This window comes from Corapipo altera, unplaced genomic scaffold (genome assembly GCF_003945725.1).
Source record: "Corapipo altera isolate COAL_440 unplaced genomic scaffold, ASM394572v1 113, whole genome shotgun sequence".
NCBI classification, from domain to species: Eukaryota; Metazoa; Chordata; class Aves; order Passeriformes; family Pipridae; genus Corapipo; species Corapipo altera.
The window spans coordinates 5,128,508-5,152,627 of record NW_020884895.1 but is presented as its reverse complement, the minus strand read 5'-3'; the positions used below and the strand labels follow the sequence as shown (position 1 = coordinate 5,152,627).

The window sequence follows — 24,120 nt, the reverse complement described above, 5'->3', positions numbered from 1 at the left end:
GCAAACTTAAGTGTTGACTCCTGAATAGCTTCATGTCTGTCTTTGAGCTGGTTTATTTCTAATCCCTAAACTGGGAATGAAAACAATACCCCATAGGAATGTTATGAAGCCAAATCATTCCAAACTAAAACACAGTGTCTAAATAGGAAGTGTATCTAAGGCTGTCTTAGGTCAGATTTTATAAATGAGGGACTGATGTTAGTATTTTTAATATCTATCAGAGAGTAAATGGAAGTGTACAGGAGTAACATGTCCTATGTTAAAGTTTTAAAAAGGAACACGAGTAGACTGTCAGTGTCCACAAAATCAGCACATTAAAGCATGGAAGATATTAAATAGTAGGAAAAATAGGTAATGAGTCTGTCTAGAAGTTGGAAGGCTGAAAGTAATGGCTGTGGACGCCAAGGACAGAGTGTTGCTGCCATCAAAGGAAAGTGGTTTATTTAGGGTGCTTTATTTAGGTGAAGCTGTAAGTGGAAGGTGAGTGCTCTGACATTGCTGCGCTGAGGTGACCTGGGAGCACATGAGCAGCTGCTGTGACACTGCCACAGACCTGGCACCTTGTAGCTTAAGCAGTTCATGTCATTCATCCCTGGAATGACAGAAGTGAACGGTGGTGACCAGGAGTATGCCAGTATTTGTTATTTTTCTCTGAGACAAGTAAGTGTAAGACATCCAGTTGTTCACTGGTACCTGCAAAGTTCGGCTGTTTCAGGAACAGCATTCTGACCAGAAGCTATGCAAAGTCGTGAGATTGCTTTGGCAAGTGATTTGTGTTTGATTCTTCACCTTTCAGACTTTTAAACCTTTAGGCTTGATGTGTGACTCCATAATTTTAGGGTTTTTTTCCAACCTTAACAAGTCTGATTCTGTGTGTTTTAGGTTCCTGGATTATGTTTGTTATTGAGCAAAAGAACTTTTTTATATGAAGCGTTGTTGGCTCCAAAACAAAATTTACATCCCAAAAATTATTCCAAGAATTTAAAATACAGCAGATTAGTAATTCCAAAATGATGTGGTCTCTATAATGCTCATTGTCACCGATTTTTTACTGTGGTTCTCATTTTCTAATGCTCCTCTATCAAATACATGAATTATCGGTGCTCTTTAGCTCTTGGAAGCTGTGTGTGATAAAACCGTGGTGCTGTGGACTCGATCCCTGGGTGCTTATCCCAGTGTTTCCCGGGCTCTGCCCGGCTCCATTTCGCGACCCGCCCGCGCTCAAGATGGCGGCGGCGGCGCCCTCAGCCCGCAGTAAAGATGGCGGCGCCTCAGGCGGGTTGACAGCGGGTCAGAGGAGGAGGAAAAGGAAGTGACGTAACGTGACGTCCACCCGTCCCGGCGGCGGAGACGGGAACCGCCGGGGCCGTGAGGGAGCGGGGGGAGCCGGAGCTCGTGTGGGATCGGGGCCAGCAGGGTCCGTGAGGGATCGGGGAGAGCTGGGGCTCTGTGTGGTACCGGGGCCAGAGGGGTCTGTAAGGGAGCGGGGACAGCCGGGGCTCCGTGGGGGGCCAGGGGCAGCGGGGTCCGTGAGGGAGCAGGGAGAGCCGGGGCTCCGTGATGGACCGAGGTCATCGGGCTCCGTGAGGGACCGGGGCCCGTCCTCGCTGCCCGGGGCACAGCGCTGACCCGCGGGCGGTGCGGAGGCTGGAGCCGCGTTTGATGAGGGAAAAGTCTCGTGTTTCCAGGACGGATCCAGATCGGTGCGAACTTTCGCCAGCCACTCTCGGCGCGTGTGATGAGGGCAGGAGATAGGCACGAACAGCGCAAACTGAGCGTCCTACCCTTCGTTGGTGTTCAGGGCTTTGATTTGGGAGTTTTGGCCCTTTTTTTGGTTTTGTGGTTTTTTTCAATGGCTGTATGTAACTTTTCATAAGTTGGGGGTGCCGAGTGTTTTGGTCACTTTTGCACACCTTCCCTTGCAGCAGCAGCATGGCAGAAGGCTCCGTCTCCCCGCTGAAGCACTTCGTGCTGGCCAAAAAGACCATCACTGCCATCTTCGACCAGCTGCTGGACTATGTCACTGAGGGGGCAGCGTTTGTGGAGGGTGAGCTTTCTCCTTAAACTTTACTTCGAGTATGTTTTGCAGCAGCACAGTGTACATTATGTTACCTGTTATTGTGCTGTTAGTATAAACACGCGCCTACAAAAGTAGCCACATTTTTCATTTGACACTTTTTTTTCTTTTTCGATGTGGGCTGGCAGGAATGCCTGGCGTGGTTACATAGGTGAAAAGCTGATTAAGTTACTGGCAGCGTGGCCTCCTTTCCGTGAGGGTGAAAGCTTAACCACCTGTAGTCCTGTTGTGTTTTCTTTTGCATAGAAGGAAGGACAAACATGTTCCCCCATTATTCAGTAGGAAAGTAGGTCAACATGATGTCATGCCAGGAGCCACTGGTCACACCCTCAGAGGTGTTAGCAGCGTGAAGGGGTGAGTGTGGCCACGTGGAGTTGGTTCCTCATCACCCCTGGGAGTTTTGTGGGGAGAAGACAGCCCGACTTAGCTGGTGTATCCATGAGGGGTCCTGGCTTTCCTTTCTGAAGGAAGCAGGTGTCCCGAAGAGCAGGGCAAGTGAGGACAGCAGGCTGTGTTCACAGGGTTACTGAATCAGCAGTTAGATTAGTGATTGATATGAAGTGATTTATGTCATGACTTCACAAGTGCTTGTGGTGGAGCTATCAAATTACAGGGGCTGATATCACTTTCTGTAGTGAGGTTTTGCTTGGTTTGTTTTATCACCGTAATTAAAATTCACAGTGATCTTTGTTGGCATGTGAAGTGCTGATTACCTGTGCCCTGTACTACAGAGCATGTACTCTGTATATGATTGCTTTTATGTTTTTCTTTTCTGTGTGTAGCCACGTACAGGAACCCAGAGCTTGAGCGTGTAGCAACAGAAGATGAACTAGCAAAAATACAAGCATATAAAAACAAGTTGGCAGTCATTGGTGAGGTGCTTTCACGGAGACACATGAAAGTGGCATTTTTTGGCAGGTAATGAACGAAATTACCACAACTTAATTTGATTTTTTTTCCTTGTAGAGCTTAATGTTTGTATTTCTAATTGAAATGCACTAGAATTAGTGCTTCATTGTAAAGTTATTGTATGAAATGTAGTACATAAAACCATAATTACCTAATTGATGCTGAATATTTCTTTGATGCCTTCTTGTTTCCTGACTGTATATTATTTACCTATGTCTTGTTACATGGTTTTCTTTGATAAACTTTGGAAAATAATTATCCTGTCTACATCCATTATTTGACTTGGTAAGGCCTGAGTTTGTTGTCATCTTCTCCAGGATGGCTTTTTTGGGTTTTTTTAAGTGGTGGTTTTGTTCATTTAATATTTTTTTTCTGGGCTGTATCTGTTGTTAAGTTTTGTTTGTGTTTGTTCACGGGTGCTGAGGAACTGAACTATGAGCTGTTCATGTTTCTGTATATAAGCAGCTGAAGAGAAATAGAGACAGTCACCTTGTGGGTTGTATCATTAGTCTGATAGAGCTGTGTGATGATGTGGAGGGATAACAGTAACAATGAGGTCTGTTAGTCCCCTTTCCTTCAGGGAGATTGATTTTTCTGTGCTTACGTTTAAGTGTGTGGTTGCATATTTTTATGGAGTATAAATCTTCATGGTTTAGTTCTAAAAATTCCAGAATTGTATTGGAAATAATGTGTACAACGGTGGTCTTGCCTTCATTTTGCTAAAAATAGTTATTTAAAGAAAAACTCAAAAGTTCTGGATTAAAGACATTTGTTATATCTCAGCCTTGATATTTCACAAAGGTAAAAGTTGAATACATTTACAAGCTGTGGTGTGTAATGAAAGTTGCTTTTGCAAAGGACAGAAGTTCAGAGCAGGAAAAAGAGAGTTTTCCTCTCCCTCTGATGTTTTGAATAAATTTAAGTCTCATACAGTGAGCACTGAACTTTTTCTAGAAGAAGGAGCTCAAAAATGAATTACAGTCTGTGTAACTTCATGCTGTTGTGTAATAGTTAAACCTCAGATATATATGGGTGAGGGGTAGAGGGTTAATGTGAAGTAGAACTTTGCTGAGTACTTCGAGTTGTTGCAGAATTTGGAGTTGGGGACCAGTTCCTTTAATTCCACACTCCTCACTCTTTCCTGGCCAGCTGTGCTGTGCTGGCCTGGAGCTCTGTACCCATAACAGCTTGTGCTGTTCAGTTCAGGACAAAGGTGTGTTTAATGTTGCTGTGCTCTGCTCAAAGGGCTTTTATTTTCTATCCCTCTAGAACAAGCAGTGGGAAAAGTTCAGTCATTAATGCAATGCTGTGGGATAAGGTACTTCCTAGTGGGATTGGCCACACAACAAACTGCTTCCTCAGCGTGGAAGGGACCGATGGAGATAAGGCTTATCTTATGACAGAAGGGTCAGATGAAAAGAAGAGTGTCAAGGTATGTTTCTTGAATGATTTCACACTGCTTTTTGCAGGATTTTTTCCTCAAAGGGTCTGTCTTTTAGCAACCATTTCAAGTCTAACAAAAGAATAAGGCTAACTTGTTCTGCATTTTAAAGTTCTTAATTAGGAGGGAAGAAGAAACAAATGGACTACTTGGCAGTTTTTCTTGGCTATTTCAGAGGAACAACTAAATGTATGTCTTATGGTAGGAGAGCATATGTTGAGTGATTTATTTTTATGGGAGTAAGAGTAAGTTCTGTTACTTGTTAAGGATTTGGAATGTGCCCCTAATTTGGACTTACGGTGCTTATCTTTCTGAGCTGCTGGCATTGGTATGTTAAACCTCTGAGGTAGATTCACCATGAATGCTCAGTGTCACACACTCCAGCACTGGAGAGAATACACCACTTTGTGTCTCCACAGAAAACCCTGTCTGAGTTTCAAGGCACAACTTGTTCTTTAGACACTGGGGGCTTGAAGAGCTTAAAAAAAAAATTCTCAACTATTCACCAGAACAAAGTATGAACTCTGTTACCCTTTTCCAGAGAGATCCTGTCCAGCTTTGCTTGAGAGGCAAATTAGACTGGTGTACAGACTTGTTCATGGTGCATATTCATATTTGTCTTCTCTTTCTAGACTGTCAATCAGCTTGCTCATGCACTTCACATGGATAAGGATTTGAAAGCTGGCTGTCTCGTCCACGTCTTTTGGCCCAAGTCAAAGTGTGCCCTGCTGAGAGATGATTTGGTTTTAGTGGACAGGTATGTGTAGAAATGATTTCTTAAAGAAATCAACCATTAGAATGTTTAGAAAAGAGACTAGTTTAGGTTCAAAAGTATTGAAAAGCTTTTTTTTTTGTTTGAAAGTACAGAGTTTGTTCTTTTGAATATACTGATGCCTGCCATCACCTCCCTGATTTTGGGCTTGTAGCAGTTGGAACAGTCAAGTGTCTTGTGACTGAGCTGAATAAGGGACTAGCTTTTGGCTGAGGATACTTTATCTAAAACAAACAGTATGGAAGCACGAATAGGGTTGTTGCAGCAACAACCTTTTGCCCATTTCCTCTCTTTAGACACTTCAAACTGATCATGTGAAGTATAAAGCAGCCTGGACTTCATTTTTAAAAGCTTCTGATAAGTGTCTACATACCAGAGTAGTGGGTGACCTCAGAACATGGTTGTGAGTGTCAGCTGTGTGTGCCCTGTGTTGGGCTGGCATTTCCTACAGTTGGTGTGTTGAAAGAATTCTGAAAGCTGCTGCTTTGTCTGTGTCAAATGAACTTATTTCTGGCCACTGAGGTATGGATAACCTGGTAATAGATTTTCAGACTTTTAGGTAATTTATACCTAATTTGTAAATCAATATAGATTGAATTTGAGAATAATTCACTTAGTTGTGAGTGAAATTTTAAGTATGATTTCTTCATATCCAACCAAATAACAGCCAGGGTGTATTCTAATAAGTTGCAGTGCTTTTGGTTCTGTCTCTAATCTTGTGCCTTTGAAATCACTGGTTTCTTGGGTGCATGATTTGATCTGCATGGTCTCAGTTGCTGAAGGTGAAATGTAAAGGGAGAGGAAAAGAGCCTGGATTCTGATAAAACAGGTACATGGAAGGAGCAAATAATCTCTTTACTGTTAAATTGAGGAAGTTTGAACCAGCAACAATTTAGGTTTGCAAACGTGACTTATTGCTCATATTTCACTTTAGTACTGTCAGTTTAAATAAAATATATAGTTTTAACTTCATTTTAGTTTCTTATTAAATCTGTGTACAGCTTTCATATCATATCATTTTAAAGTAAGACTTTATTATTGAAAAAAATATTTTATGTACCACTGTCTCTTCTGATTAAAATCTAAACCTCAGGATACAGGGAGGGGAACAATTCTGTGAGGCTCTCTGGGTTTCTGATGGACTACCTGTCACTTTCCTTGGCAATTATGCTTATTAATACTTATTAATTAGAAATTACATTTGTAATGAGTAGATGGTCTAATGAGCAAGTGACTGATAAATGCTAGAGGGTAATTGGCTTTTGCTGTGTTCACCTTAAGCTTGATGTAGGCAGCAGCCTCAAGGTATAAAGCTTTGTATCTTCTTACAAGGCCCTTAGGCAATCCCACTCTATTTTTATCAGTTTATAAAAATCAAGTACTCCTTTGCTGTGTAAATAAGAATTTGTGTTTTTTGTTCTCGACAGCCCTGGCACAGATGTCACTACAGAACTGGACAGCTGGATTGACAAGTTCTGCTTGGATGCTGATGTGTTTGTCTTGGTTGCCAACTCTGAATCAACTCTCATGAACACGGTAGGATGTGCGATGATTTTACACTTCTTCATTGAAATATTCAGCAGTTGCATCACGGAAATAGCTGAGACCTTTACTGGAGGTGAATCACTGCACTTGGATCTTGTGAATAGGATTTGGGGGTAGGAGGCAAGAAACCATGTGTATCCCTCACTAGGGAAAGGAGAACCAAGCTTCTTACCAGCTTTGCTTGCTGTGCCTTGAGGATCATAATTGTCCTTTAAATTTAAATTGCTTTTTGGATAAATAGATGTTGTAGTGCTTGTCTTGCTTTACAGTTTGTCAGTATTTCTCACGTGAAGACACTTGTATTATCAAAGACATTATAGAGTATTTCCTATCCAGAAGTTCAGTACAATGCACAAAGTAGGTGAGGGAAGTTAAATTTCTGCCTTGTTCCTCATGTGTTCCTGTCTCAGGAGAGGGCGAATTCCCTTGATTTTTAATACAATAGAGTGGAATGTACAAAGACAGTATTTCTTTGCATTCTAGCAAATAAGAATAGTTTGGTAGAAATCTGAGAACATAAAAGGAGTTTGAAAACATGACATTCCTATCTCCTGAGCTGAATCCACAAAGCCTCAAATACAAGAGATGTAATTTAGAAGAGGGGGAAAAGGAAAATTCTGGCAGCATCCGTAGCAAAGAGGGAATTTGATGTAACTGTGGCTTTACATTCCCCATTATCTCAGAAGTGACACTTTGGCTTTTAATATGGACAAAATCTAGAAGTTGTTCACATTATGTGCATATCATAGTTGTTGGGGTTTTTTAATTAAAGGAAGACGGGAAAAAAATGTTTCAGTGAACATCTGGTTGCTGTATAGAAATCTGGAAATAATAGGGAGCTGTGTGCCAGATTTCATTTTGGTGTAATGGAATAACAGAGAAAAGCCCAAATTTGATCTCTTTCATTTGTTCAGAAAAAGAACCACTGAAAACAATCTGAGATAATAAATATGCAGGAAAGATGAATAGCCTGTGTGTCTACTGGAAGATTCTGTTAATTTTGTTTTTATCTGCTCCTAAACACTCAGACACACAAGTGCTCCTCTGCTTTTTAATGTGATTTTTGGCCAATCTTTGTTCTTGTTGGCTGTGGCCAAAAGCTGCTGAACAGAAACAGGTTAGTCTGGCAATTAAAGTCATGCTGAGGTTTTTGGTTGCCTTGCCTATAAATCCTCCCTTGATGCTGAGCACGGAGGGAAAGGAAGTAGATTTCAGTCGTGATTGAGGTTTGGGCTCAGTAAAAAGCTCTCTTGCTCTTTCCTCTTTTTTGTTTTTTCAGTCTGGTAGACACAAATGAAGTTGCTTTTAACAATTAGGTAACTACTTAAAAGCATTTGTATTTTTCTTTGCATTGTGGCAAATGGTAATTTCTTCATCTGCACAGGTTTATGCTGCAGGTGAAGCATGTGACAACTGTGTTCTTATCCTCCGTAGGCTTTATTTTTGCCTCTTGCCATAACAGGTTTGAGAACACTTGGCATTATTCTGCCATATTATCACAGATGTGTTTTGCAAAACCATGCTTGTTCTAATATTCCCCCATAAATTCTCCTCAGACAAAGTTCTCATTTCTGCAGCAGTGATCTTCTTTGCACATGATTGCTCCTGGCCGATGGAGACTAATGGATCTCCAGTGCTGTGTCCAGGATATGTGGTGGTGTCCTGCTGCCTGAAAAAGCTCATGGCAGCACAGGGACCTCTTGTGTTTCAGCTGTGCTCAGTGGGGATTCACTCCATCACGAATTACTCATTATGGCTATGAAAACAGCAATGATGGGTGGTAGGTACAGGCAAGGGACCTAAATGCACCTAATTTTTTAAACTAAGACATTCATCAATGGCTTTTTTGCTGTGACTCAAGCCTTACATTCTCATGTAGGAAATGTAGCTTCTCTGTAGTTTTAACTGATGTTGCCTATGTGAAGAATATAGTTAGAGAATATTTGGGGTTTTTTTTCTTCTGGATATAAAAATCAGATTTGACAGGGTGATCAGGGACATGTTGGTAGTTCAAATAAGAGAGACTTCAGAGTTTTAGCCAGGCATCTTACTTAAAAACTGAACAGATCTTGTGTGCTCTTTCTCCCTTCCTCTCTTTCCCAGCAATGCTTTGAGTGTCACACAAGTGCAAAAAATTTTAATAGGAGGCTTGAAGTATCAAAGGAGATGAAGTTTGAGATGGTAAGAGTGAAAAAAGGAAGGAAAAAAATGGCAGTGAATGATATGAAGGACTTACAGAAAAATAGATCTTATTTTCCAACCTTTTCTGAACTATTTGTTCTGGAAGTTTTTTTGGTTTGTATTTGCACCCATTTTTAGTGAAGTTTGCAAGGTCTTTGACTTTCAGCGTTGGCACTGGTTTGAAGGCATTTGATGACTTGAACTGTCTAAGCCTATTTTGTGTTGGATATCTGTGGGGGTTAATGTTGATGAATTCTTTTTGATAAACTTTTAAAAAGCTGAATTAACTTCAGAGTCTGTTACAGAAGAATGTATGACTCTGGTTTGGATGTCTGGGGAGTTTTCTGTTTGTGTTTTAATTCTTAGGAGAAGCATTTTTTCCATAAAGTGAATGAACGACTTTCGAAGCCAAACATCTTCATCTTGAATAATAGATGGGATGCCTCTGCATCAGAACCAGAGTACATGGAAGATGTGAGTGAATTGGTGACTCTTATTTGGGTTTACAGTTAATTAAGACATATTAATACAGAAACACTAGCTTTGTCTTATTAATAAAAGGATAAGTTACATGGTCAGAAAATGAAATTAACTTATTCCTTGTTCCATGCAAAAAGCAGCCTGCAATTCAAGTGGCAATATGTGCAGGCAGCTAATACAATGGGAAACTTCTTTAGAACCTTATTCCTCCACAGTTAAGCTTGGTTTTTAATCTTCTTTGTATTACCTTCTATTTCTGTAGTGGTGATGCAGCCTGAGGGTACAGTTCATACATCTGTACCTGTGTAGAGTAGCTGGTGAAGTGCAGCGTTAGGTGTGAACAGTTCAGTGCTCTTCAGGTCTCCCAACAGCAGCCAGCCCACAGTGAGACTTATCTCTGTGTATGTGGGGAATGAAGTGTTTACCCCAGTAACGAGCTGAGGTCTCTGACAAATACAATTGTAGAAGGAAATATTGTTGCACCCAGCTCTGTTTAAATGAGTAAAGGCAGCTGCTGCCTCAGTAGGATTGGCAGCATCTGCTGTCTGAGGGGTGGTTCAGCATCTGTTCCTGACTCTGATTTGTTGACAGCTCCGTTTTTGCCTTTCCCTCATGAGCTTTTTACCTTTTCCTCAGGTGCGGAGGCAGCACATGGAGCGCTGTCTGACTTTCCTGGTCGACGAGCTCAAAGTTATTGATCCTGTAGAAGCAAGGAACCGCATCTTTTTTGTTTCAGCAAAAGAAGTTCTGAGTGCCAGGAGACAGAAGGCCCAAGGAATGCCAGAGGGTGGTGTGTAGGAACTGCTTTTCCTGAAATACAGAAAAATACCATAAAACCTGATAAACGAAAGTGTTTAAGATGCAGTCACTGCTGTGAGGTCTTGCTGTCTCCCTTATGGTCCATTATGTTTTGCAGGTGGAGCACTTGCTGAAGGATTTCAAACAAGATTCCAGGAATTTCAACATTTTGAGCAGATATTTGAGGTATTTATGATGGGCTTTTTAGACTGCCTGGGTTTTATTGCAGAGGTACCTTTTGCTTATGCTTAGCCTAATTTTACTGAGCATTACCCATGTTAGCAAAGGAGTGTAAGGTATTTAAACCATCTGCAGCTTTGCCTTTTCTGTGTGTTCTGTTCATCTCTTCTCACCTTGAGCAGCAGGTGGTTGTTGGAAAGGAGTATTGTTCAGCGAGGGAAGGGACCAAAGCTCTTAGCTCTTGTTTGAGATCTCAATACCAGTATAGTCTATATAAAAGGAGATGATGCCCTTGAAAAGGTGTGTACCACTTACAGCCATGTGCTGGTGAATGTTTCTAGTAAGAAATTCAGTTTCACCAATATAAATCTAAATATTTACTTGCACTTTTAAAGCCAGAGTTTTGAATCTATCACCATTATGTACCTCTTAGCTCTGTTACTCTGAGCATTAACACTGTTTTTGCATCCTTTGTGCTGTATAGAATCCACACTTCCACCTCAGTCTAGCCATATTCATAGTTGGAATTTACAGTTTCTGCAGAAGTAGGACTGGCTGGACAGTTGAGTGAGTCCTTTATGATAGGATCCATTTGACTTGCTGAATTTAATAACTAATTAATTAAAGCCATTCTTGGAGATCTTAAGGAGGCATCTTGGGCATGCCTCAATGGTTTTGTGTATGAGTGTATTTAAAAAAATCAAACTGTCTCTGAAAAGTATTTCTTCTTGCATTACAACAAACCCATCTGACCTTAGCAAAACTGAGTTATGTAGTGATGTGTGTGTATCAAAAAGGTTTTAAAATAATAGCTTGGTTTGGTCTTGCATAAGCAAGAAAATGTCAGACTAAAGTTTAAATTTAATCCTTATCCATGCTCTTATGAGAGATGACTTGAATTGTTGAAATGATTGATTCAGAGTACTGGCAGGGCCTGAATCCAGGAGGCATGCCATTTCTTGCTTGTGTCATCAGCTGTAGTCAAACATGCATTTTTGTTTGTAATTTTTGTCCTTAGAGTTACAGTAGGAAACTTTGAGCCAGTAGGAAAAAAGTGGAAATTTGGCTTCTAAATCAGTTATTGTTCATTATCGTGTTTTGCCATGGGCTGTACCCATAGCTTTTTTGACAAAATCTCTTATAATTACAGTTAAGCACTTAACACTTGGAATATTTCAATGTTAAGATGAATGATTACTTATTAAATGATGTGGTACCTGTGAGTGCTCAGCACATGTAAATCAGATGTCACAGGTTGGCCACCACAATGAGAATCATCCATCACAGGGTCATAACCATGACAGGTTTCTGTGTCAGAGGCTGGGACAAGGAACAATTATGTGACAGCACTGTATAGCCTTAAAACAACCTTATTTCTTGTTTCACATTCTGTGTTTCATTTGCTGCACACCTGCCTCCAGCCATGAGAGTGAATTCTGTAATGTTTTTCCCTGCTTAGTCGTGTTACATCCTGAAATCACAATGAATGGCTTTAAATAGGAGTGTGATCCCACCATTTGAAGAGAATGACAGCTGTGCTATATTAAGATTGCCAAAGCAATTTAAATTTTCAATGTCTGCTGTTGCAGCCTCTTTCACATTCAGGTTTTGTGGGCAGTCTCTTGAGTTATAGTGGCATTTTATATGCTTTTAAAGCAAGGCTGATACTTAATGGTTCACCAGGTCTGAAGTCTTGAAACCTAGCACTCAAATTACTGTCAGTGGAGCTGATAAAGTAGCTGACAGCAGCATGCTGTTGTCATTGGTTATGTTTGCCAGCTCTAGGCTAGGTATTAATGAAGAATATCATGCACCAGGTAGAACTTTTTGTGTTCAGTCTGGGAACAAACTGATACCTTGCTTTGTGCACTGCCAGACCAAATTCAGCCCTGAGTACAGCCTGAACACTTCTGCCTAAAGCACTTTGCATTTACTCTGTTTCCTGACAGAGGAGCTGCAAGTCTCAAGACTCTTGGATTACACTCCAGTGTGTGAAAAGGAAGGGATGAGAGCACAGATGCTTCTGTCTGTCTTTGTCAGACACTGATCCCTCCCCTTCCTCAGTCTGTCTGTCCTGCCTTTAGCTCCTGGTCCCTGTCCAGGTGCCCTGCTCAGACTTCCCAAACACCTCTGACACCCTTTTGTCCAGCTCCCATCTCTGAGCAATCTCATCACCTCGTGTATAAACCCATCCACGTGTGCTGTGTTCCCCCGGGCTGTATCTGCTGGATTTGCTCCTCCTGGATTCTCTCACTCTGCTTCTGTCTTCACTAAAATTGGGCAGCTTCTTCCTCTTTTCCATGTGGGCTGAGAAGAGGAACTGTTACTTCTCCAGTACTTCCACACTCCTGATTTTAGTGTCAGTTGATGGGAAAGCCTGTTCATTCCAGGACTGATAGGTGCTCAGTATAGCTAGAATCTTAAAAAAACCCCAAAATCTAGAAGCAGGCCACCAGTGCCACTTTGTTATGATATGAGAAGAATATTGGACTATTTTTGAAAGGTCTGTAACTACATTAATGCAGACTTGCGTGTGAGGGCAAAAATCCTTCCAAAAATACATGGTGTTTTGCAAAGCAGAGGGTGTTTAAAGTTGCTAAAAGAAAAGTTGCTGTAGACATTACTAAAAACACTTGTAAGCAGTGGGGAAATGAAGATTTTAGAGATTCATATAGTAGCTTTAAAAAATAATGCTACTTTGTATGTCAACTGTATTGCAGTAGAGGAAAAGAGGCAGTTTTAAAGGGTTGAATTCTTGGATCAATTCTGAATTTTTATATTATGGAATAACAGAAAGAAAGGGTGTCTTTTGAAATTTTACAGTGAGATACATGAAAACACCTTATCAAAGAGCAAAGAAGTGCCTCCACACTGCCAGTCCTTAGTGGATATCCTACATAAAACCAACCTCACCGTGCCTCAGGTTGTGGTGTTTCCCAAGTTTCTTAAAAAAACTGGTGTCAGAAGTGGTGTGGGGAGCAGTGGAGGAGGGAGGCAGGGTGGAACAGTGCTCCTGGCTGTAAATGGGAGTGAATGGCAGAGCCTGAGTGAGCCTCCCCAACCCTGCTCAGGGGTGGAATAATCTGTGCACCTAATGGCTGTCCTGTACTGGAAGTGGGCTGGAAGGTAACTGGTTTTGGTTACATTGTTGAAACACACCTTTTATCTTTGTTTCAGTAAATACTTATTTACAGACTAACAGCAAAACTGCTGCTGTCCCCCTCTTATCTTTCCCCGTTGTTTAACTAACCTTTGTGTTCTTCCTAGTGCTCTAACTTGGATTTTCTGATTGTGTTGTGAGTGACTCTCATCCTTTTATCTGCCACCTACTAACGTTGGGAAGACTCTTTGCTCTGTGCCCAGTCTAGCTCTTACAATGTGCTGATATTTATGAAACTCTGGCCTTTCATTGCTGATTTCTAGATCTGCTTCGTCGAGGAACAGGGAATATTTTACCCATTTTGTTTATTTTGCTTTGATTTATTATTTTTAGATAGCTGAAATCTGTTACTACAGCATATGCTAAGGTCACAGGCAAGGCTTTTAAAACCAGCCAAAATCTGTTTCTGCTATGAAAGGTGCATCCACAGATTGGGTAGGATTTAAAAATCCCATAGATCTGGATTAAGCAAACTGGCTGCTTACCTTGTTCCCCTCAAACACGGAAAGTGTGGCTACTTCAGGGTGCCTCAGTGCAGGTTGAATTCTGACATTTAATTGGCTCCGTAACTCAGGATGTGCAGTTGCTTGAAAAAAAGTCAAAGTGTGAATTTATGGCTTATTGCAACTGATTTGCTTTTGCCCAAATTGAACATTTGTGTATCCCTTTAGTCACTGTCCTGTATTTCTGAATCACTTTTTAGTATTCAAGATTGATTAATTCTGTCTTTAGAGCTTTCTCTACTCATTCATTTAACACTTCAGTAATCTTCAGATAAGCTAATATTTTAAGGGCTACTTAACAATTTTTTTTTATCCTGTGAGAAAACCCTTGTTTCTTATTCCTGCTTATATATTTTGTTCCTGGATTGTTCAGGTCAGTATTGACCTGAGCACGTCAAATTTCATTGACAGAACTGCTTCTTGAAACTGAGAACATGTACTGCAATGAGGAAAACTCAAGCCAGGCTGTATTACCAGTGCTTATGTTTGACATTTGTAATTCTGAAGAGATAGTTTGGAAAATTTTCGAAAGAGATAGATTTATCTTAAGTATTCATCAGTTTTCTTCTTTCTTTACATTATTGATTTATTTTAAAAGATTGAAAACCTCTGCACATTACTGTGAATGAACACGAAGGCAGATTTGCTGCTATAAACTCATTTGAGATTTCAGTTCTGTTGTTGTTTAATTTCTCTATACTTTCTCCCTTTTTATTTCCCACTGGTTTAAGTTCTTGGTAAAATTGGCAGCATGTGCTTTCTGACAGTGAAATTCCTGAGTGTGTTGGCATGGAATTGCAGTAATGTGTTGTGGCTTGGGCCCCTCGCAGGAGTGTATCTCGCAGTCAGCCGTGAAAACCAAGTTTGAACAGCACACTATCAGAGCTAAACAGATAATAGATACTGTGAAAAACATTATGGACACCATAAACGTGGCAGCAGCAGAGAAAAGGTAGGTGGGCTGGAGGGCTGGTTGGCTTTGATTTGTCCAGATCCTCTGAGGAGCCATTTCTGTGCTGGTGATTTTCTTGGGCCATTTGTGGACTTTAAAATTCACTTTTCCTGCTTGGTAAGAAACAGAAAACTTCTCTGGTGTGTCAGTGTGTCAGTCTTACCACTGTTGACTTGCTCAGTCTTGTCCTTGGTCTCCAACTTCCATACAGGGATCTTGGTTTTACTTTGTTGTTCTTTGTTACTGACTTGCAGTCCCTGGGTTTTCAAATCTTTTTTCAGAAATATTTGAAATTTTAAGTTTTTCTAGCTGTATGCAGCATGTCAGAGGTGACGTTTGGGCCTGTTTAACCTAAGTTTGCTGTTAACAGTAACACTGAGAAAATAAATGAGAGGATGTGGACACTAATTAGCAAGTGATAATAATAGTGTCACGGTTGAGACAAGCCCAAGCTAACAGAGTCTTGGCCTCTGGCCCTTTCCAGATTGTATCCTTAAATATCTGTATTTTCTCTTTGCTTTTGTAATCCTGTAGTGCTAATGATAGCAGCTTGTCTGCTCTGTCTGATAGTTCCATGTATCCTTTGAGGTTTGCATAGTCTGGGGTTTTTCCTCACTTTTGTTGCTACCCTTTGTCTGTTATACACAGTGAACTTGCTGTGACGTTTAATCCTTCCCATACATCCTTTCTACCTGTCAATAGTGTGTCCTTATGTTTCAGCAGACTCCACTGTGCTGTCAAACACTCATCCTCCCGAATATGTCAGCTTTTACAAACTGTTTACGTAGTGACTTGTCTCACATTGTCAGATCCCATGAAAACATGCTGTGAAATGTTTGAAAATTCTCTGATATTCTACTTCTTTCTGTCAGTTGACCTACCAAAATGTCTGTGGTGACTCCTCTTAGTCTGAATTGCTGTTTATTGTTTCTGCTGACCCTCAAGATGGAACTGCTCTAGATTTTCAGGAATTTTTGCTTAAATGATAGGTCAAGGAATTCTGAAGAGAGTTGTTAGTGCTGAGGTTTTTGCCACATCCCCTTTGCTTTGCATCAGACTGATGTCACTGTTAAGGAGCAGTTGAGTGCTGCTGGTGAGCAGCAGTTTGATCAGATTTATCCTCTTTTTTTTTTTTTTTTTTTAATCAGGATAGACTTAAGTTAAAGAGCTCTGATTCCCCACACCTTTTTTAGTTGCAATGGTGTACAGTGATAACAATTTGACTCAAAATGCTGGTTTTGTAAATACATCCAAACGCAGTAACTTGAGTTACGTTTGGTCAGTGCAGCCACGTTGCAGCCCCTCGGGGCAGTGTCTCTGCCTTGGTCAGCCACGGTTCCTTGTGGATTCCTCTGGATTCCTTGTGGCTGCTCAGTAACCATTAGCTGGGTATGGGCTTGTTTCATTCCTGGGAGAATACCTGCTGGTGATGGTGGTTTCCTTTCTGCTGCATTAGAGTCCATTCCATGGAAGAGCGAGAGGATCAGAAGGACAGACTGGACTTCGTTCGAAACCAGCTGAACATTCTGACCGAAGATACGAAGGAAAAAATCAAACGTGTTACTGAGGAGGTCGAAAACAAAGTAAGGAATGGCAGTGTGAACAACCTCCCACGTCCAAGTGTTGCCTCTTCTGTCAGGCAGCTCCTTTACGAGCCCACCCATTGAACAAAGGATGTTTGAAATGTCCAGTATGTTCCTTTTCCAACATAAAAAAAGAAAACCAGCCCTCAAAATGCCTGTCACGTAATTGAATCGTTTCTTGTGACAGTTCATGCAGTAGTGTGTTTTCACTCTGACTAGAAAAGGTAGGAGAAACATTTAAACATATAAAGTATTTTCTGTGTTCTTCCAGGTCTCCTCTGCCATGACTGATGAGATTTGCCGACTTTCAGTTTTAGTTGATGAATTTTATTCAGATTTTCACCCTTCTCCTCAAGTGCTGAAGCTCTACAAGACAGTAAGTTTTCTTGCATGGTTTGAAGTCAAGCTCTTTGTCTTTCCCTTAATTTCTACTTCTGTATTTTCATAATGTATGTAGCATTTTATGTGACACTTTAGGCATTGCAAGATTTTTGCTTTCTGACATATGCATATCTCTACCTCAAACTGGAAAAGGTTAAAAATATTTTCTGCTTTGTGTTTGGAAAGAAATTAATTTTTGTTTCAACCATCCTTTATTTACTTCCAGTAAATAAAGACCTAGCATAAATCATTTTCACTACACCTAAAATCAAATAGATCCAGAAATAAAATGAGCTTGCAAATACCCAATGCTTTTAATAAAAACTGGGACTTTTTTTAAAGTTCTGTAAATTCCTCCTCAAACTTAGTGTTTTTAAGACCTGTACACCCTCATTAGCCTCTTATGCTCAGGCTTTGCTGCTGAGGAATGACTGCCATAGCTCCCACCTCTTCCAGCCTGGTTGGATCACTTGGGAGCACTGTGTTTTCGGGACAATCTGTGCTGTCCCAGCTCAACAGAGTGTCCTGAGCAGGCCCCCACAGCAGTTGGTGGGAGTAGTTTGTCTCTGCAGAGCAGTGAAATTGGCCCCCATCAAATGACACAGTAAAGGCTTTGTAGGGCAGTAGGTAGGGGTTCAGTGGCTTTCCAGTGTCACAGGTTATTGGAAGTACAGACTTTTCCATGTGCCCCTTTAATGATTGCAGTCACAGGAGAGTCTTCCCTGTGTCATTTCAGTTAGGTTTTGGTGTGCAGTCGGAAAGCATGGTATTTCCATGGTAACCTGCTCTTCTTCCCACTGTAAGGAACAGTGCTTAGTGTGCAACATGTCAGTGCTCTGTATAATGTAACTGAGTATAAATTAAATGAGTTAAATACAAATTGGTGAGCATGTGTTCTCTATAAAACTTCAGGAACTGAACAAACATATAGAAGACGGTTTGGGGAAGAACCTGGCTGACCGCTGCTCCAGTGAAGTCAATCAGTCAATGCACCAGTCTCAGCAGGAGATGATTGGTAAGAGGAGGGAGGAGAACTGTTAACATTTCTCACTTAAAGACAATCTAAGAAAACTCGGTGTTAAATCATGATCATAAAGAAAATTATTTTAACATTGATGCTATAAATGATAAAGGAAAAGCCAGTATAGATCAGGACTGAGTGTTCAGCTCAGTGCCCTGACTTTGATACTGACCAGTAGCAGATGCTGGGGGAGAAGAACAATGAACCAGGGTAAGTATAGCAATCCCTCCCCATTTCAGGGACTTCTGAACCGAGATACTGCATCTGGATTAGTGGCTTAAGCAAGTAGCAATGGACCTGTCCTCTGGCAACTTGTCTAATCCTTTTACAAACCCATTTAAACTTTTGGCTTCCACAACAGACATATGAAATACACTAATTATTAGGAAATGTTTCTGCAGTATAATCCTCTCCCTAGGTCCCTCCAGATCCTGAATGCAAAGCAGATCATTTCACAAAAGACTTGTGCACTCCCTTTTCTTTCCTTTTTCTTTATAAGTAGTAACTTTATCGCACATCCTTCTCTACTGATCTGTTCCTGGTAATAAAGATTCAGAGCAAGATCATGAAATTATGTGAACCCTTCTGTCCTCTTAATGCAATAATGTTGCCTTTTCTGTATGGCACCACAGAACTGCTGGATAAATCAATTCTTTCTTAGTCTGTCCTTATCTTTTGACCATTGATAGAGGTCTTTCAGTTAATCTGCCCTTTTTTCCAGCAGTGCTTTCTTGGTGAGTTGATTTTCATTAGTGTTTTCTTATATCAGAGCAATAAATTGCCTGCTCTATTGGGGTCATCCCTGCTGAAATGCCATCGACTTTACAAATAAATAAATAAATAATGAAGTGGTCAGTTCAGATTCTTGACAAAGCTCGTCAGCAGTGCAAGGATGCTGCTTGTGAATATGCTCTGCTTTTAATTAGTCTTTACTGTTTGTTTTTATTTCTAGAAAATCTGAAACCATTGTTGCCTTCTAGTGCTCAGAATCAGCTCCACTTGCTAATTCCATGCAGGAAGTTTGACCTTAGCTATGATCTAAACTGTCATAGCCTGTGTGCGGATTTTCAAGAGGATATCATGTTCCACTTTTCTTTGGGATGGACTTCACTTGTAAACCGTTTCTTAGGTCCTAAACAAGCTCAGAAAGTACTCTTGGGACTAGTAGATCCAAACCTACAAGTGAGTGCTTCGGAGCTTGGGCTGCCATTGTGTGCCTTGTTTTACCTTGATGAGAATATATTGATTTTTACTCTTTGCCTGTGCTGTTTACATGCTTGCTGCTGCCTTCCCCTAGGCCCTTTGTTTGAAATGTTTTTGGTGAGGGTTGTTTTTATTGGATTACATTCAGGGTTAGAATGGAACTAAAAATCTCTCCTGAACTTTCTGCAGCTGTAACACAAGTTTGTTTTTCTTTGGATTAAACCCTTTAGATAGCCTGTTCCCTTCATAACTTTTGGATCCTTAGATCCAACCCTACATAGAAACCCTTATTTTAACCCCATGTCCATTGGTCAAGGACATGTCAAAGCCTCCACTGCTCTTCAGGAGTCCGGTTCAGGTTTCTGTGCTGAAGGGTTTTCTTTCAGTAGATCAAACCCTGAATGTATGAAAATAAAACAAAAACCCATCTGTGTAGTTCCTTGATGCTTTTTACTCAGGCTGCCCTGTTCCCATCTTCTAGATCCCTCGTCCTTTAGCCACCACCCCGTCTGCCGCCAGCCTGCCCGCTGTAACTCCAGAGAACGTGCCCCAGGATGACTTTATGGTTCCTTTGGTACTGAGTTTAGCCTCGCTGACCTCTCGGACCTCCATGAGCATCATCGTTGTTGGCGGAGTGGCAAGTAGCACTGGCAGCATTCCCTGTGCTGGAAGGGATGGCAGAGGCCAGGCTGGTCTGTCTGGTTGGGGTGCACCACAGAGCCTGTCAGGGACTTGACACTGAGCCAGATGCAGTGCCCTGGGTACCCACAGTCAGTCTGTAGTGAGAGAATCAGTTTAGCTACTCTGAGGAGAGCTGGGCATGTTCTCTATACCATAGATCTGTGTTCAGTGTCTGAATTAAATGGTGATTTAACTGATTCAGTTTGGATTTAGTGGGAGCTTTGCTTCCTCCTTCATGAAAGAGCAACAAGGCTTCTGTAACCTGCACATTCTCCATGCCAGTGAGGCCAGCTCATGGGAATGTAGCTGTGTTGCTCTGCAGTAATATTATGGAAACAATATGTTTTCTTAAACTAATCCGGTGAAAGGGGCCACAGAGATGATTTTTTTAAAAATGGCTGGAATTAGATTTAATTCTCTGGGGCAGTTTGTTTAAGCTGAAGAAGATTTTCCTTTTCAGATTTGGAAAACTGTAGGCTGGAAACTGATCTCGTTCTCGCTGAGCTTGTACGGGCTGTTGTACCTGTACGAGAGGCTGACCTGGACCACGCGGGCCAAGGAGAGAGCCTTCAAGCAGCAGTTTGTGAACTACGCCACTGAGAAGCTGCAGATGATTGTCAGCCTCACCAGTGCCAACTGCAGCCACCAGGTGCAGCAGTAAGTGTCACACGGGCTGTCCCCAAGCTGGGACAGGTGTCTGTCACCCCGGGGCTGTGGGGACTGGGTGTGCATGATGAGAGGAGGCACCTTTAGTGTCCCTTGGCATTTATAATGAGGAAGTTGGAAGAGAGTTTAAAATTACCACCTGAAAAGGCTGCATCTCTGTGTGGCTGTGTGAGCTGCTCTCTAGATGGTGACTCTCTTTGTCCAGCACCTTATGGTGGAGACGTGGGAGTTTGCTCCAGTGGATTGTTCTGCCCTTGCAGTCCCTGTAGGGGTGAGCAGAGCTTCTGCTCCAAGAGTTGGGATGGGCAAGTTCTGAGTAGCCAGTGCTGATTCTTCTGCACTGCAGAAGAGGAACTTGACAGCCTTTCTGAACTGTTGGATTTTTTTTCTGTGTTCTCTTTCCCAAATCTTTCCCCACCTGTCTCTGCAAAGTAATGTCTGGCTGATTGTCTCCCTCAGACTCTTTTATTGAAACAATTTATTTTGATTAAATTATTATTTCAGAAAATTAGACCTGCTGATGAAACCTAAGCCCCAGGGTGCAGAACACCTCTCCTGTTTAGCTCAGGGAATACTTTACTAGTACAGATTTCAGCTTCAGCAGAGGAAAGAGACTCACCCCCGTGTCCAGCAGCTGTGTGTCTCTGTGAGGACATGGAAGAGCTGGACTCAAACCAATGCTCCAGTGAGGTGAAGTAGAGAGGGGAGAGGATGTCTCCTCTCCTGGGGGACAGCCTGGGTGCTGGCCCAGGGTGGTAACTGGGTTTGTTTTCTGTTTGTGTAAGGAGGAGTCTTGGAAATGGGGTTGGGAGCATTTGGCTAAGGGGACAAGTAGGATGGGGTGCCTCAGTGGGCAGGTCTGGGGCACAGGGCTGCTCCAGCACCTCTGAGTCTAGCCAGAGCCTCATCTCAGGCTTGTACCTGTGGTTGCTCTATGCAAAATGGCCAGACATGATGTTGGTGTAGACTGAGGAGCATTTGGTATGTTTAAGGTTTCTTTTTCTAATTTAAAAAATGCACAGTTCTCCTGCTTTCTGCTATTCTGTAATCCCTTAAGAGCTGGAGACTTTGATTTCTGTGTTCTGCACACTCCAATGACACATGATTTTTGAGTTGTTTTCTTAATTTTTTTTGGTACCACAGACTTCCTTAAATCATGATTACGAACTTGTTTTCCCTTTAGGGAAATGGCCACTACCTTTGCTCGGCTCTGTCAGCAGGTGGATATTACCCAGAAAAACCTGGAAGAAGAAATTGCTAGGCTTTCCAAAGAAATAGATCAACTGGAGAGCATACAGAGCAACTCCAAGCAGCTGAGGTAAGTCTGGGTGTGACTGGCCAAAAGCATGTCTTAGCCCTGCTGCCTTCACAGTGATCCATGCCAGCTCTTCCTCTGGAGCTGAACTAGGCTGGCTTAGGTGCAGAAGGGTGTGCAGAGATACCCTGAGCAGCTCTGGGTAAGTTAAATAAATGTTTGCTGCTATCTTGGTGAATCAGCAAAGCTCCAGAAATACTCTTTCTTTGATCATCTTTACCCTTGTCTCTCTTCAGTGTATGGGAGAGTAGCCTTTCTCCAGAATTTTAATCTCCTGTAGGTAGCTGAGGTTGGCACCTTCCCAAAGCACCCTCCCCAGAGCAGGGGAGCAGCTGTGCTGTGTTGAGTCACTCGGTGCAGTACTGGTGTTCTAGTGCCAGTAGTAGGTGTTTGCAGAGGAGAAACTTCCAGCAGTTGGTGCTTTAGGGATTTGGAAGCAGCCTCACCCATAGTTTCCTGTTCTTTCCCCCCACTGTAAGGCTGCTCTGGCTCTGAGCTGCTGCCTCCTGGACTTGAGTATCCACCACCACTGTGGGGTGAATATCTGGCATGCCCCACACACCCCTTTGAAAAACCTGCATTTAGGTTGTGTTAGTGCTGTGGGTCTCAGTAGAAGAATAGAAATGAAACACAGACATCGATTCTGGTTTGGGATGTTCCTGCACTGAAGCAAATCCCTTGCTTTTGTTTTGCAGAAATAAGGCCATTCACCTTGAGAACGAACTAGATCGCTTCACAAAACACTTCCTTCAAAAGAGTAAATAAAATGTCCTTGCGAACCTTCCCAGTGATCCTTTGTAGGGCAAAGTAGAAATTTTACAGGTGACACTTCTCCTCTGTGGAGCCACATGAAATGATTTATATTTTAAATGTTACTCTGATTACACTTATTGTAAAACTTGGACTGTGATGGTGAACCAGACTGAAGAGCTGTGCTACTCCAAGTGTTACGTTTGTTTTGCAGATTTTGGGTTAAAAATTACCTTTAAACACTAAATTTCTTTGGGCACTTGACAATAAAAACCCAAATCCTCACTGGTTTGCATTAGTATGTAGCAGTGGCAACTCTTACTTCCTGGCATCCAGGAGCTTATGCAGGGCTAGAGCTTATCACAGTCATCACTGTCTCCTTTCAGCTGCTTAGGAATAAGCCAGGGATGGAGGGTGCTGCTTTTCCATGTGGGTGTGATTTTGTTAAGTGAAGGGAAGTACAAACTCTGGAATGGGGAAAGGACTCCTGACTTGATTGGAAAGCAAGTGCCAGTGTGCTGGGCAGCAGTTCCTCTTCCTCAAAGGGCAGTGAAAGATGAGGGCAAACTGCATTAATGAAATGCAGTGGATAGAGGGGTATCTGGCCACGACACTTAGCCAAGAGGGCACTGGTTAAGTAAAAATGAACCTTTTCTTGCAGTTGTCAGAGCAGTGAAATGGCCCTTTGCCTGTGAGGGCTGGGCTGGAACCATGGTCAGGTGAGCTGCAGGTCAGAGCCAGGCACAGGAAGGTTTGCTGAGATGGTCTGGTCTGGATTGGTGCAGGTTGGGTGGGGAAGCTCAGGTGTCAGGACTGACCTAGAGCTCCTGCTGCTGGACTCAGGGAGTACAGGAAGAGATGGGCTTTGACCATGCCCTGACCAGTCCCTTGGTTCTGCTCTAGGTGACACTCCAGGCAGGTGTGCTGAAGTCCTTTTTCTTTGCTCACCTCCAGTAATGAAAAGCCTCTTTTTTAAAAAAGGAAAAGATTCTGCTGTTGCCATCTGCAGTCATTCAACACCTACTTTTTTCTAACTAGACTTTTTAAAATTATTTTAAAAGAAAAACCCTTTTCAGAGTATTTATGTATTTTTATGGCATTTATTTAACATGACTAAATGAAATCCTCAGCTCCAAGGTGTTGCTGTTTTCCAGTAACTAAGGGCTATCTTACCAGGAAATGGATGGAAGATGTAATGTCAGAGGAGTCATGGGAAGACAAAGAACAGTTCCACCACTGTGTTGGGGTGTTTGGTCCTGTGTTCTTGGGGGTTTGAGGGAAACTCTGAAATCCAGCTGTGAGTAACAGCCTGGCTGTGGTGTGGTGAGGGCACAGCTGTGTATCAATGCTCTGTTTCTGGAGCATTTTTATTGACATTGTATCAAGATAAAACTTTACATGCATGTGTTCTACACTTGTTTATTAAAAAAAGTACTACCCCTGTGCTCTATTAAGTTCTTTGCAGCTCTGTCCAAGGTGAAGACCTGCACCTCACTCCCACAGGGAATGCAGATCCAGGGTA

At 41.9% G+C, this 24,120-nt stretch overlaps 1 protein-coding gene across 4 annotated transcripts; it reads left to right on the top strand.

Moving 5' to 3' along the window:
- Nucleotides 1–1,301: 1,301 nt before the first annotated feature.
- Nucleotides 1,302–24,048, top strand: MFN1 (mitofusin 1). 4 transcript variants are annotated; one of them, XM_027647229.1, is made up of 18 exons: nt 1,302–1,417; nt 1,926–2,047; nt 2,860–2,995; nt 4,256–4,418; nt 5,060–5,184; nt 6,627–6,735; nt 9,292–9,399; nt 10,042–10,195; nt 10,322–10,389; nt 14,877–14,998; nt 16,455–16,581; nt 16,853–16,957; nt 17,875–17,977; nt 18,936–19,165; nt 19,668–19,823; nt 20,328–20,524; nt 21,717–21,851; nt 22,544–24,048. In XM_027647229.1, the coding sequence occupies exons 2-18, from the start codon at nt 1,933–1,935 to the stop codon at nt 22,611–22,613; spliced, it is 2,223 nt and encodes a 740-aa protein (XP_027503030.1). In that variant the 5' UTR covers nt 1,302–1,417; nt 1,926–1,932; the 3' UTR covers nt 22,614–24,048. The 4 variants fall into 4 exon arrangements, with proteins under 4 accessions (XP_027503030.1, XP_027503032.1, XP_027503031.1 ...); XM_027647231.1 differs by having other exon boundaries at nt 1,385–1,402; XM_027647230.1 differs by lacking the exon at nt 1,302–1,417 and adding an exon at nt 1,455–1,471.
- Nucleotides 24,049–24,120: the final 72 nt, after the last annotated feature.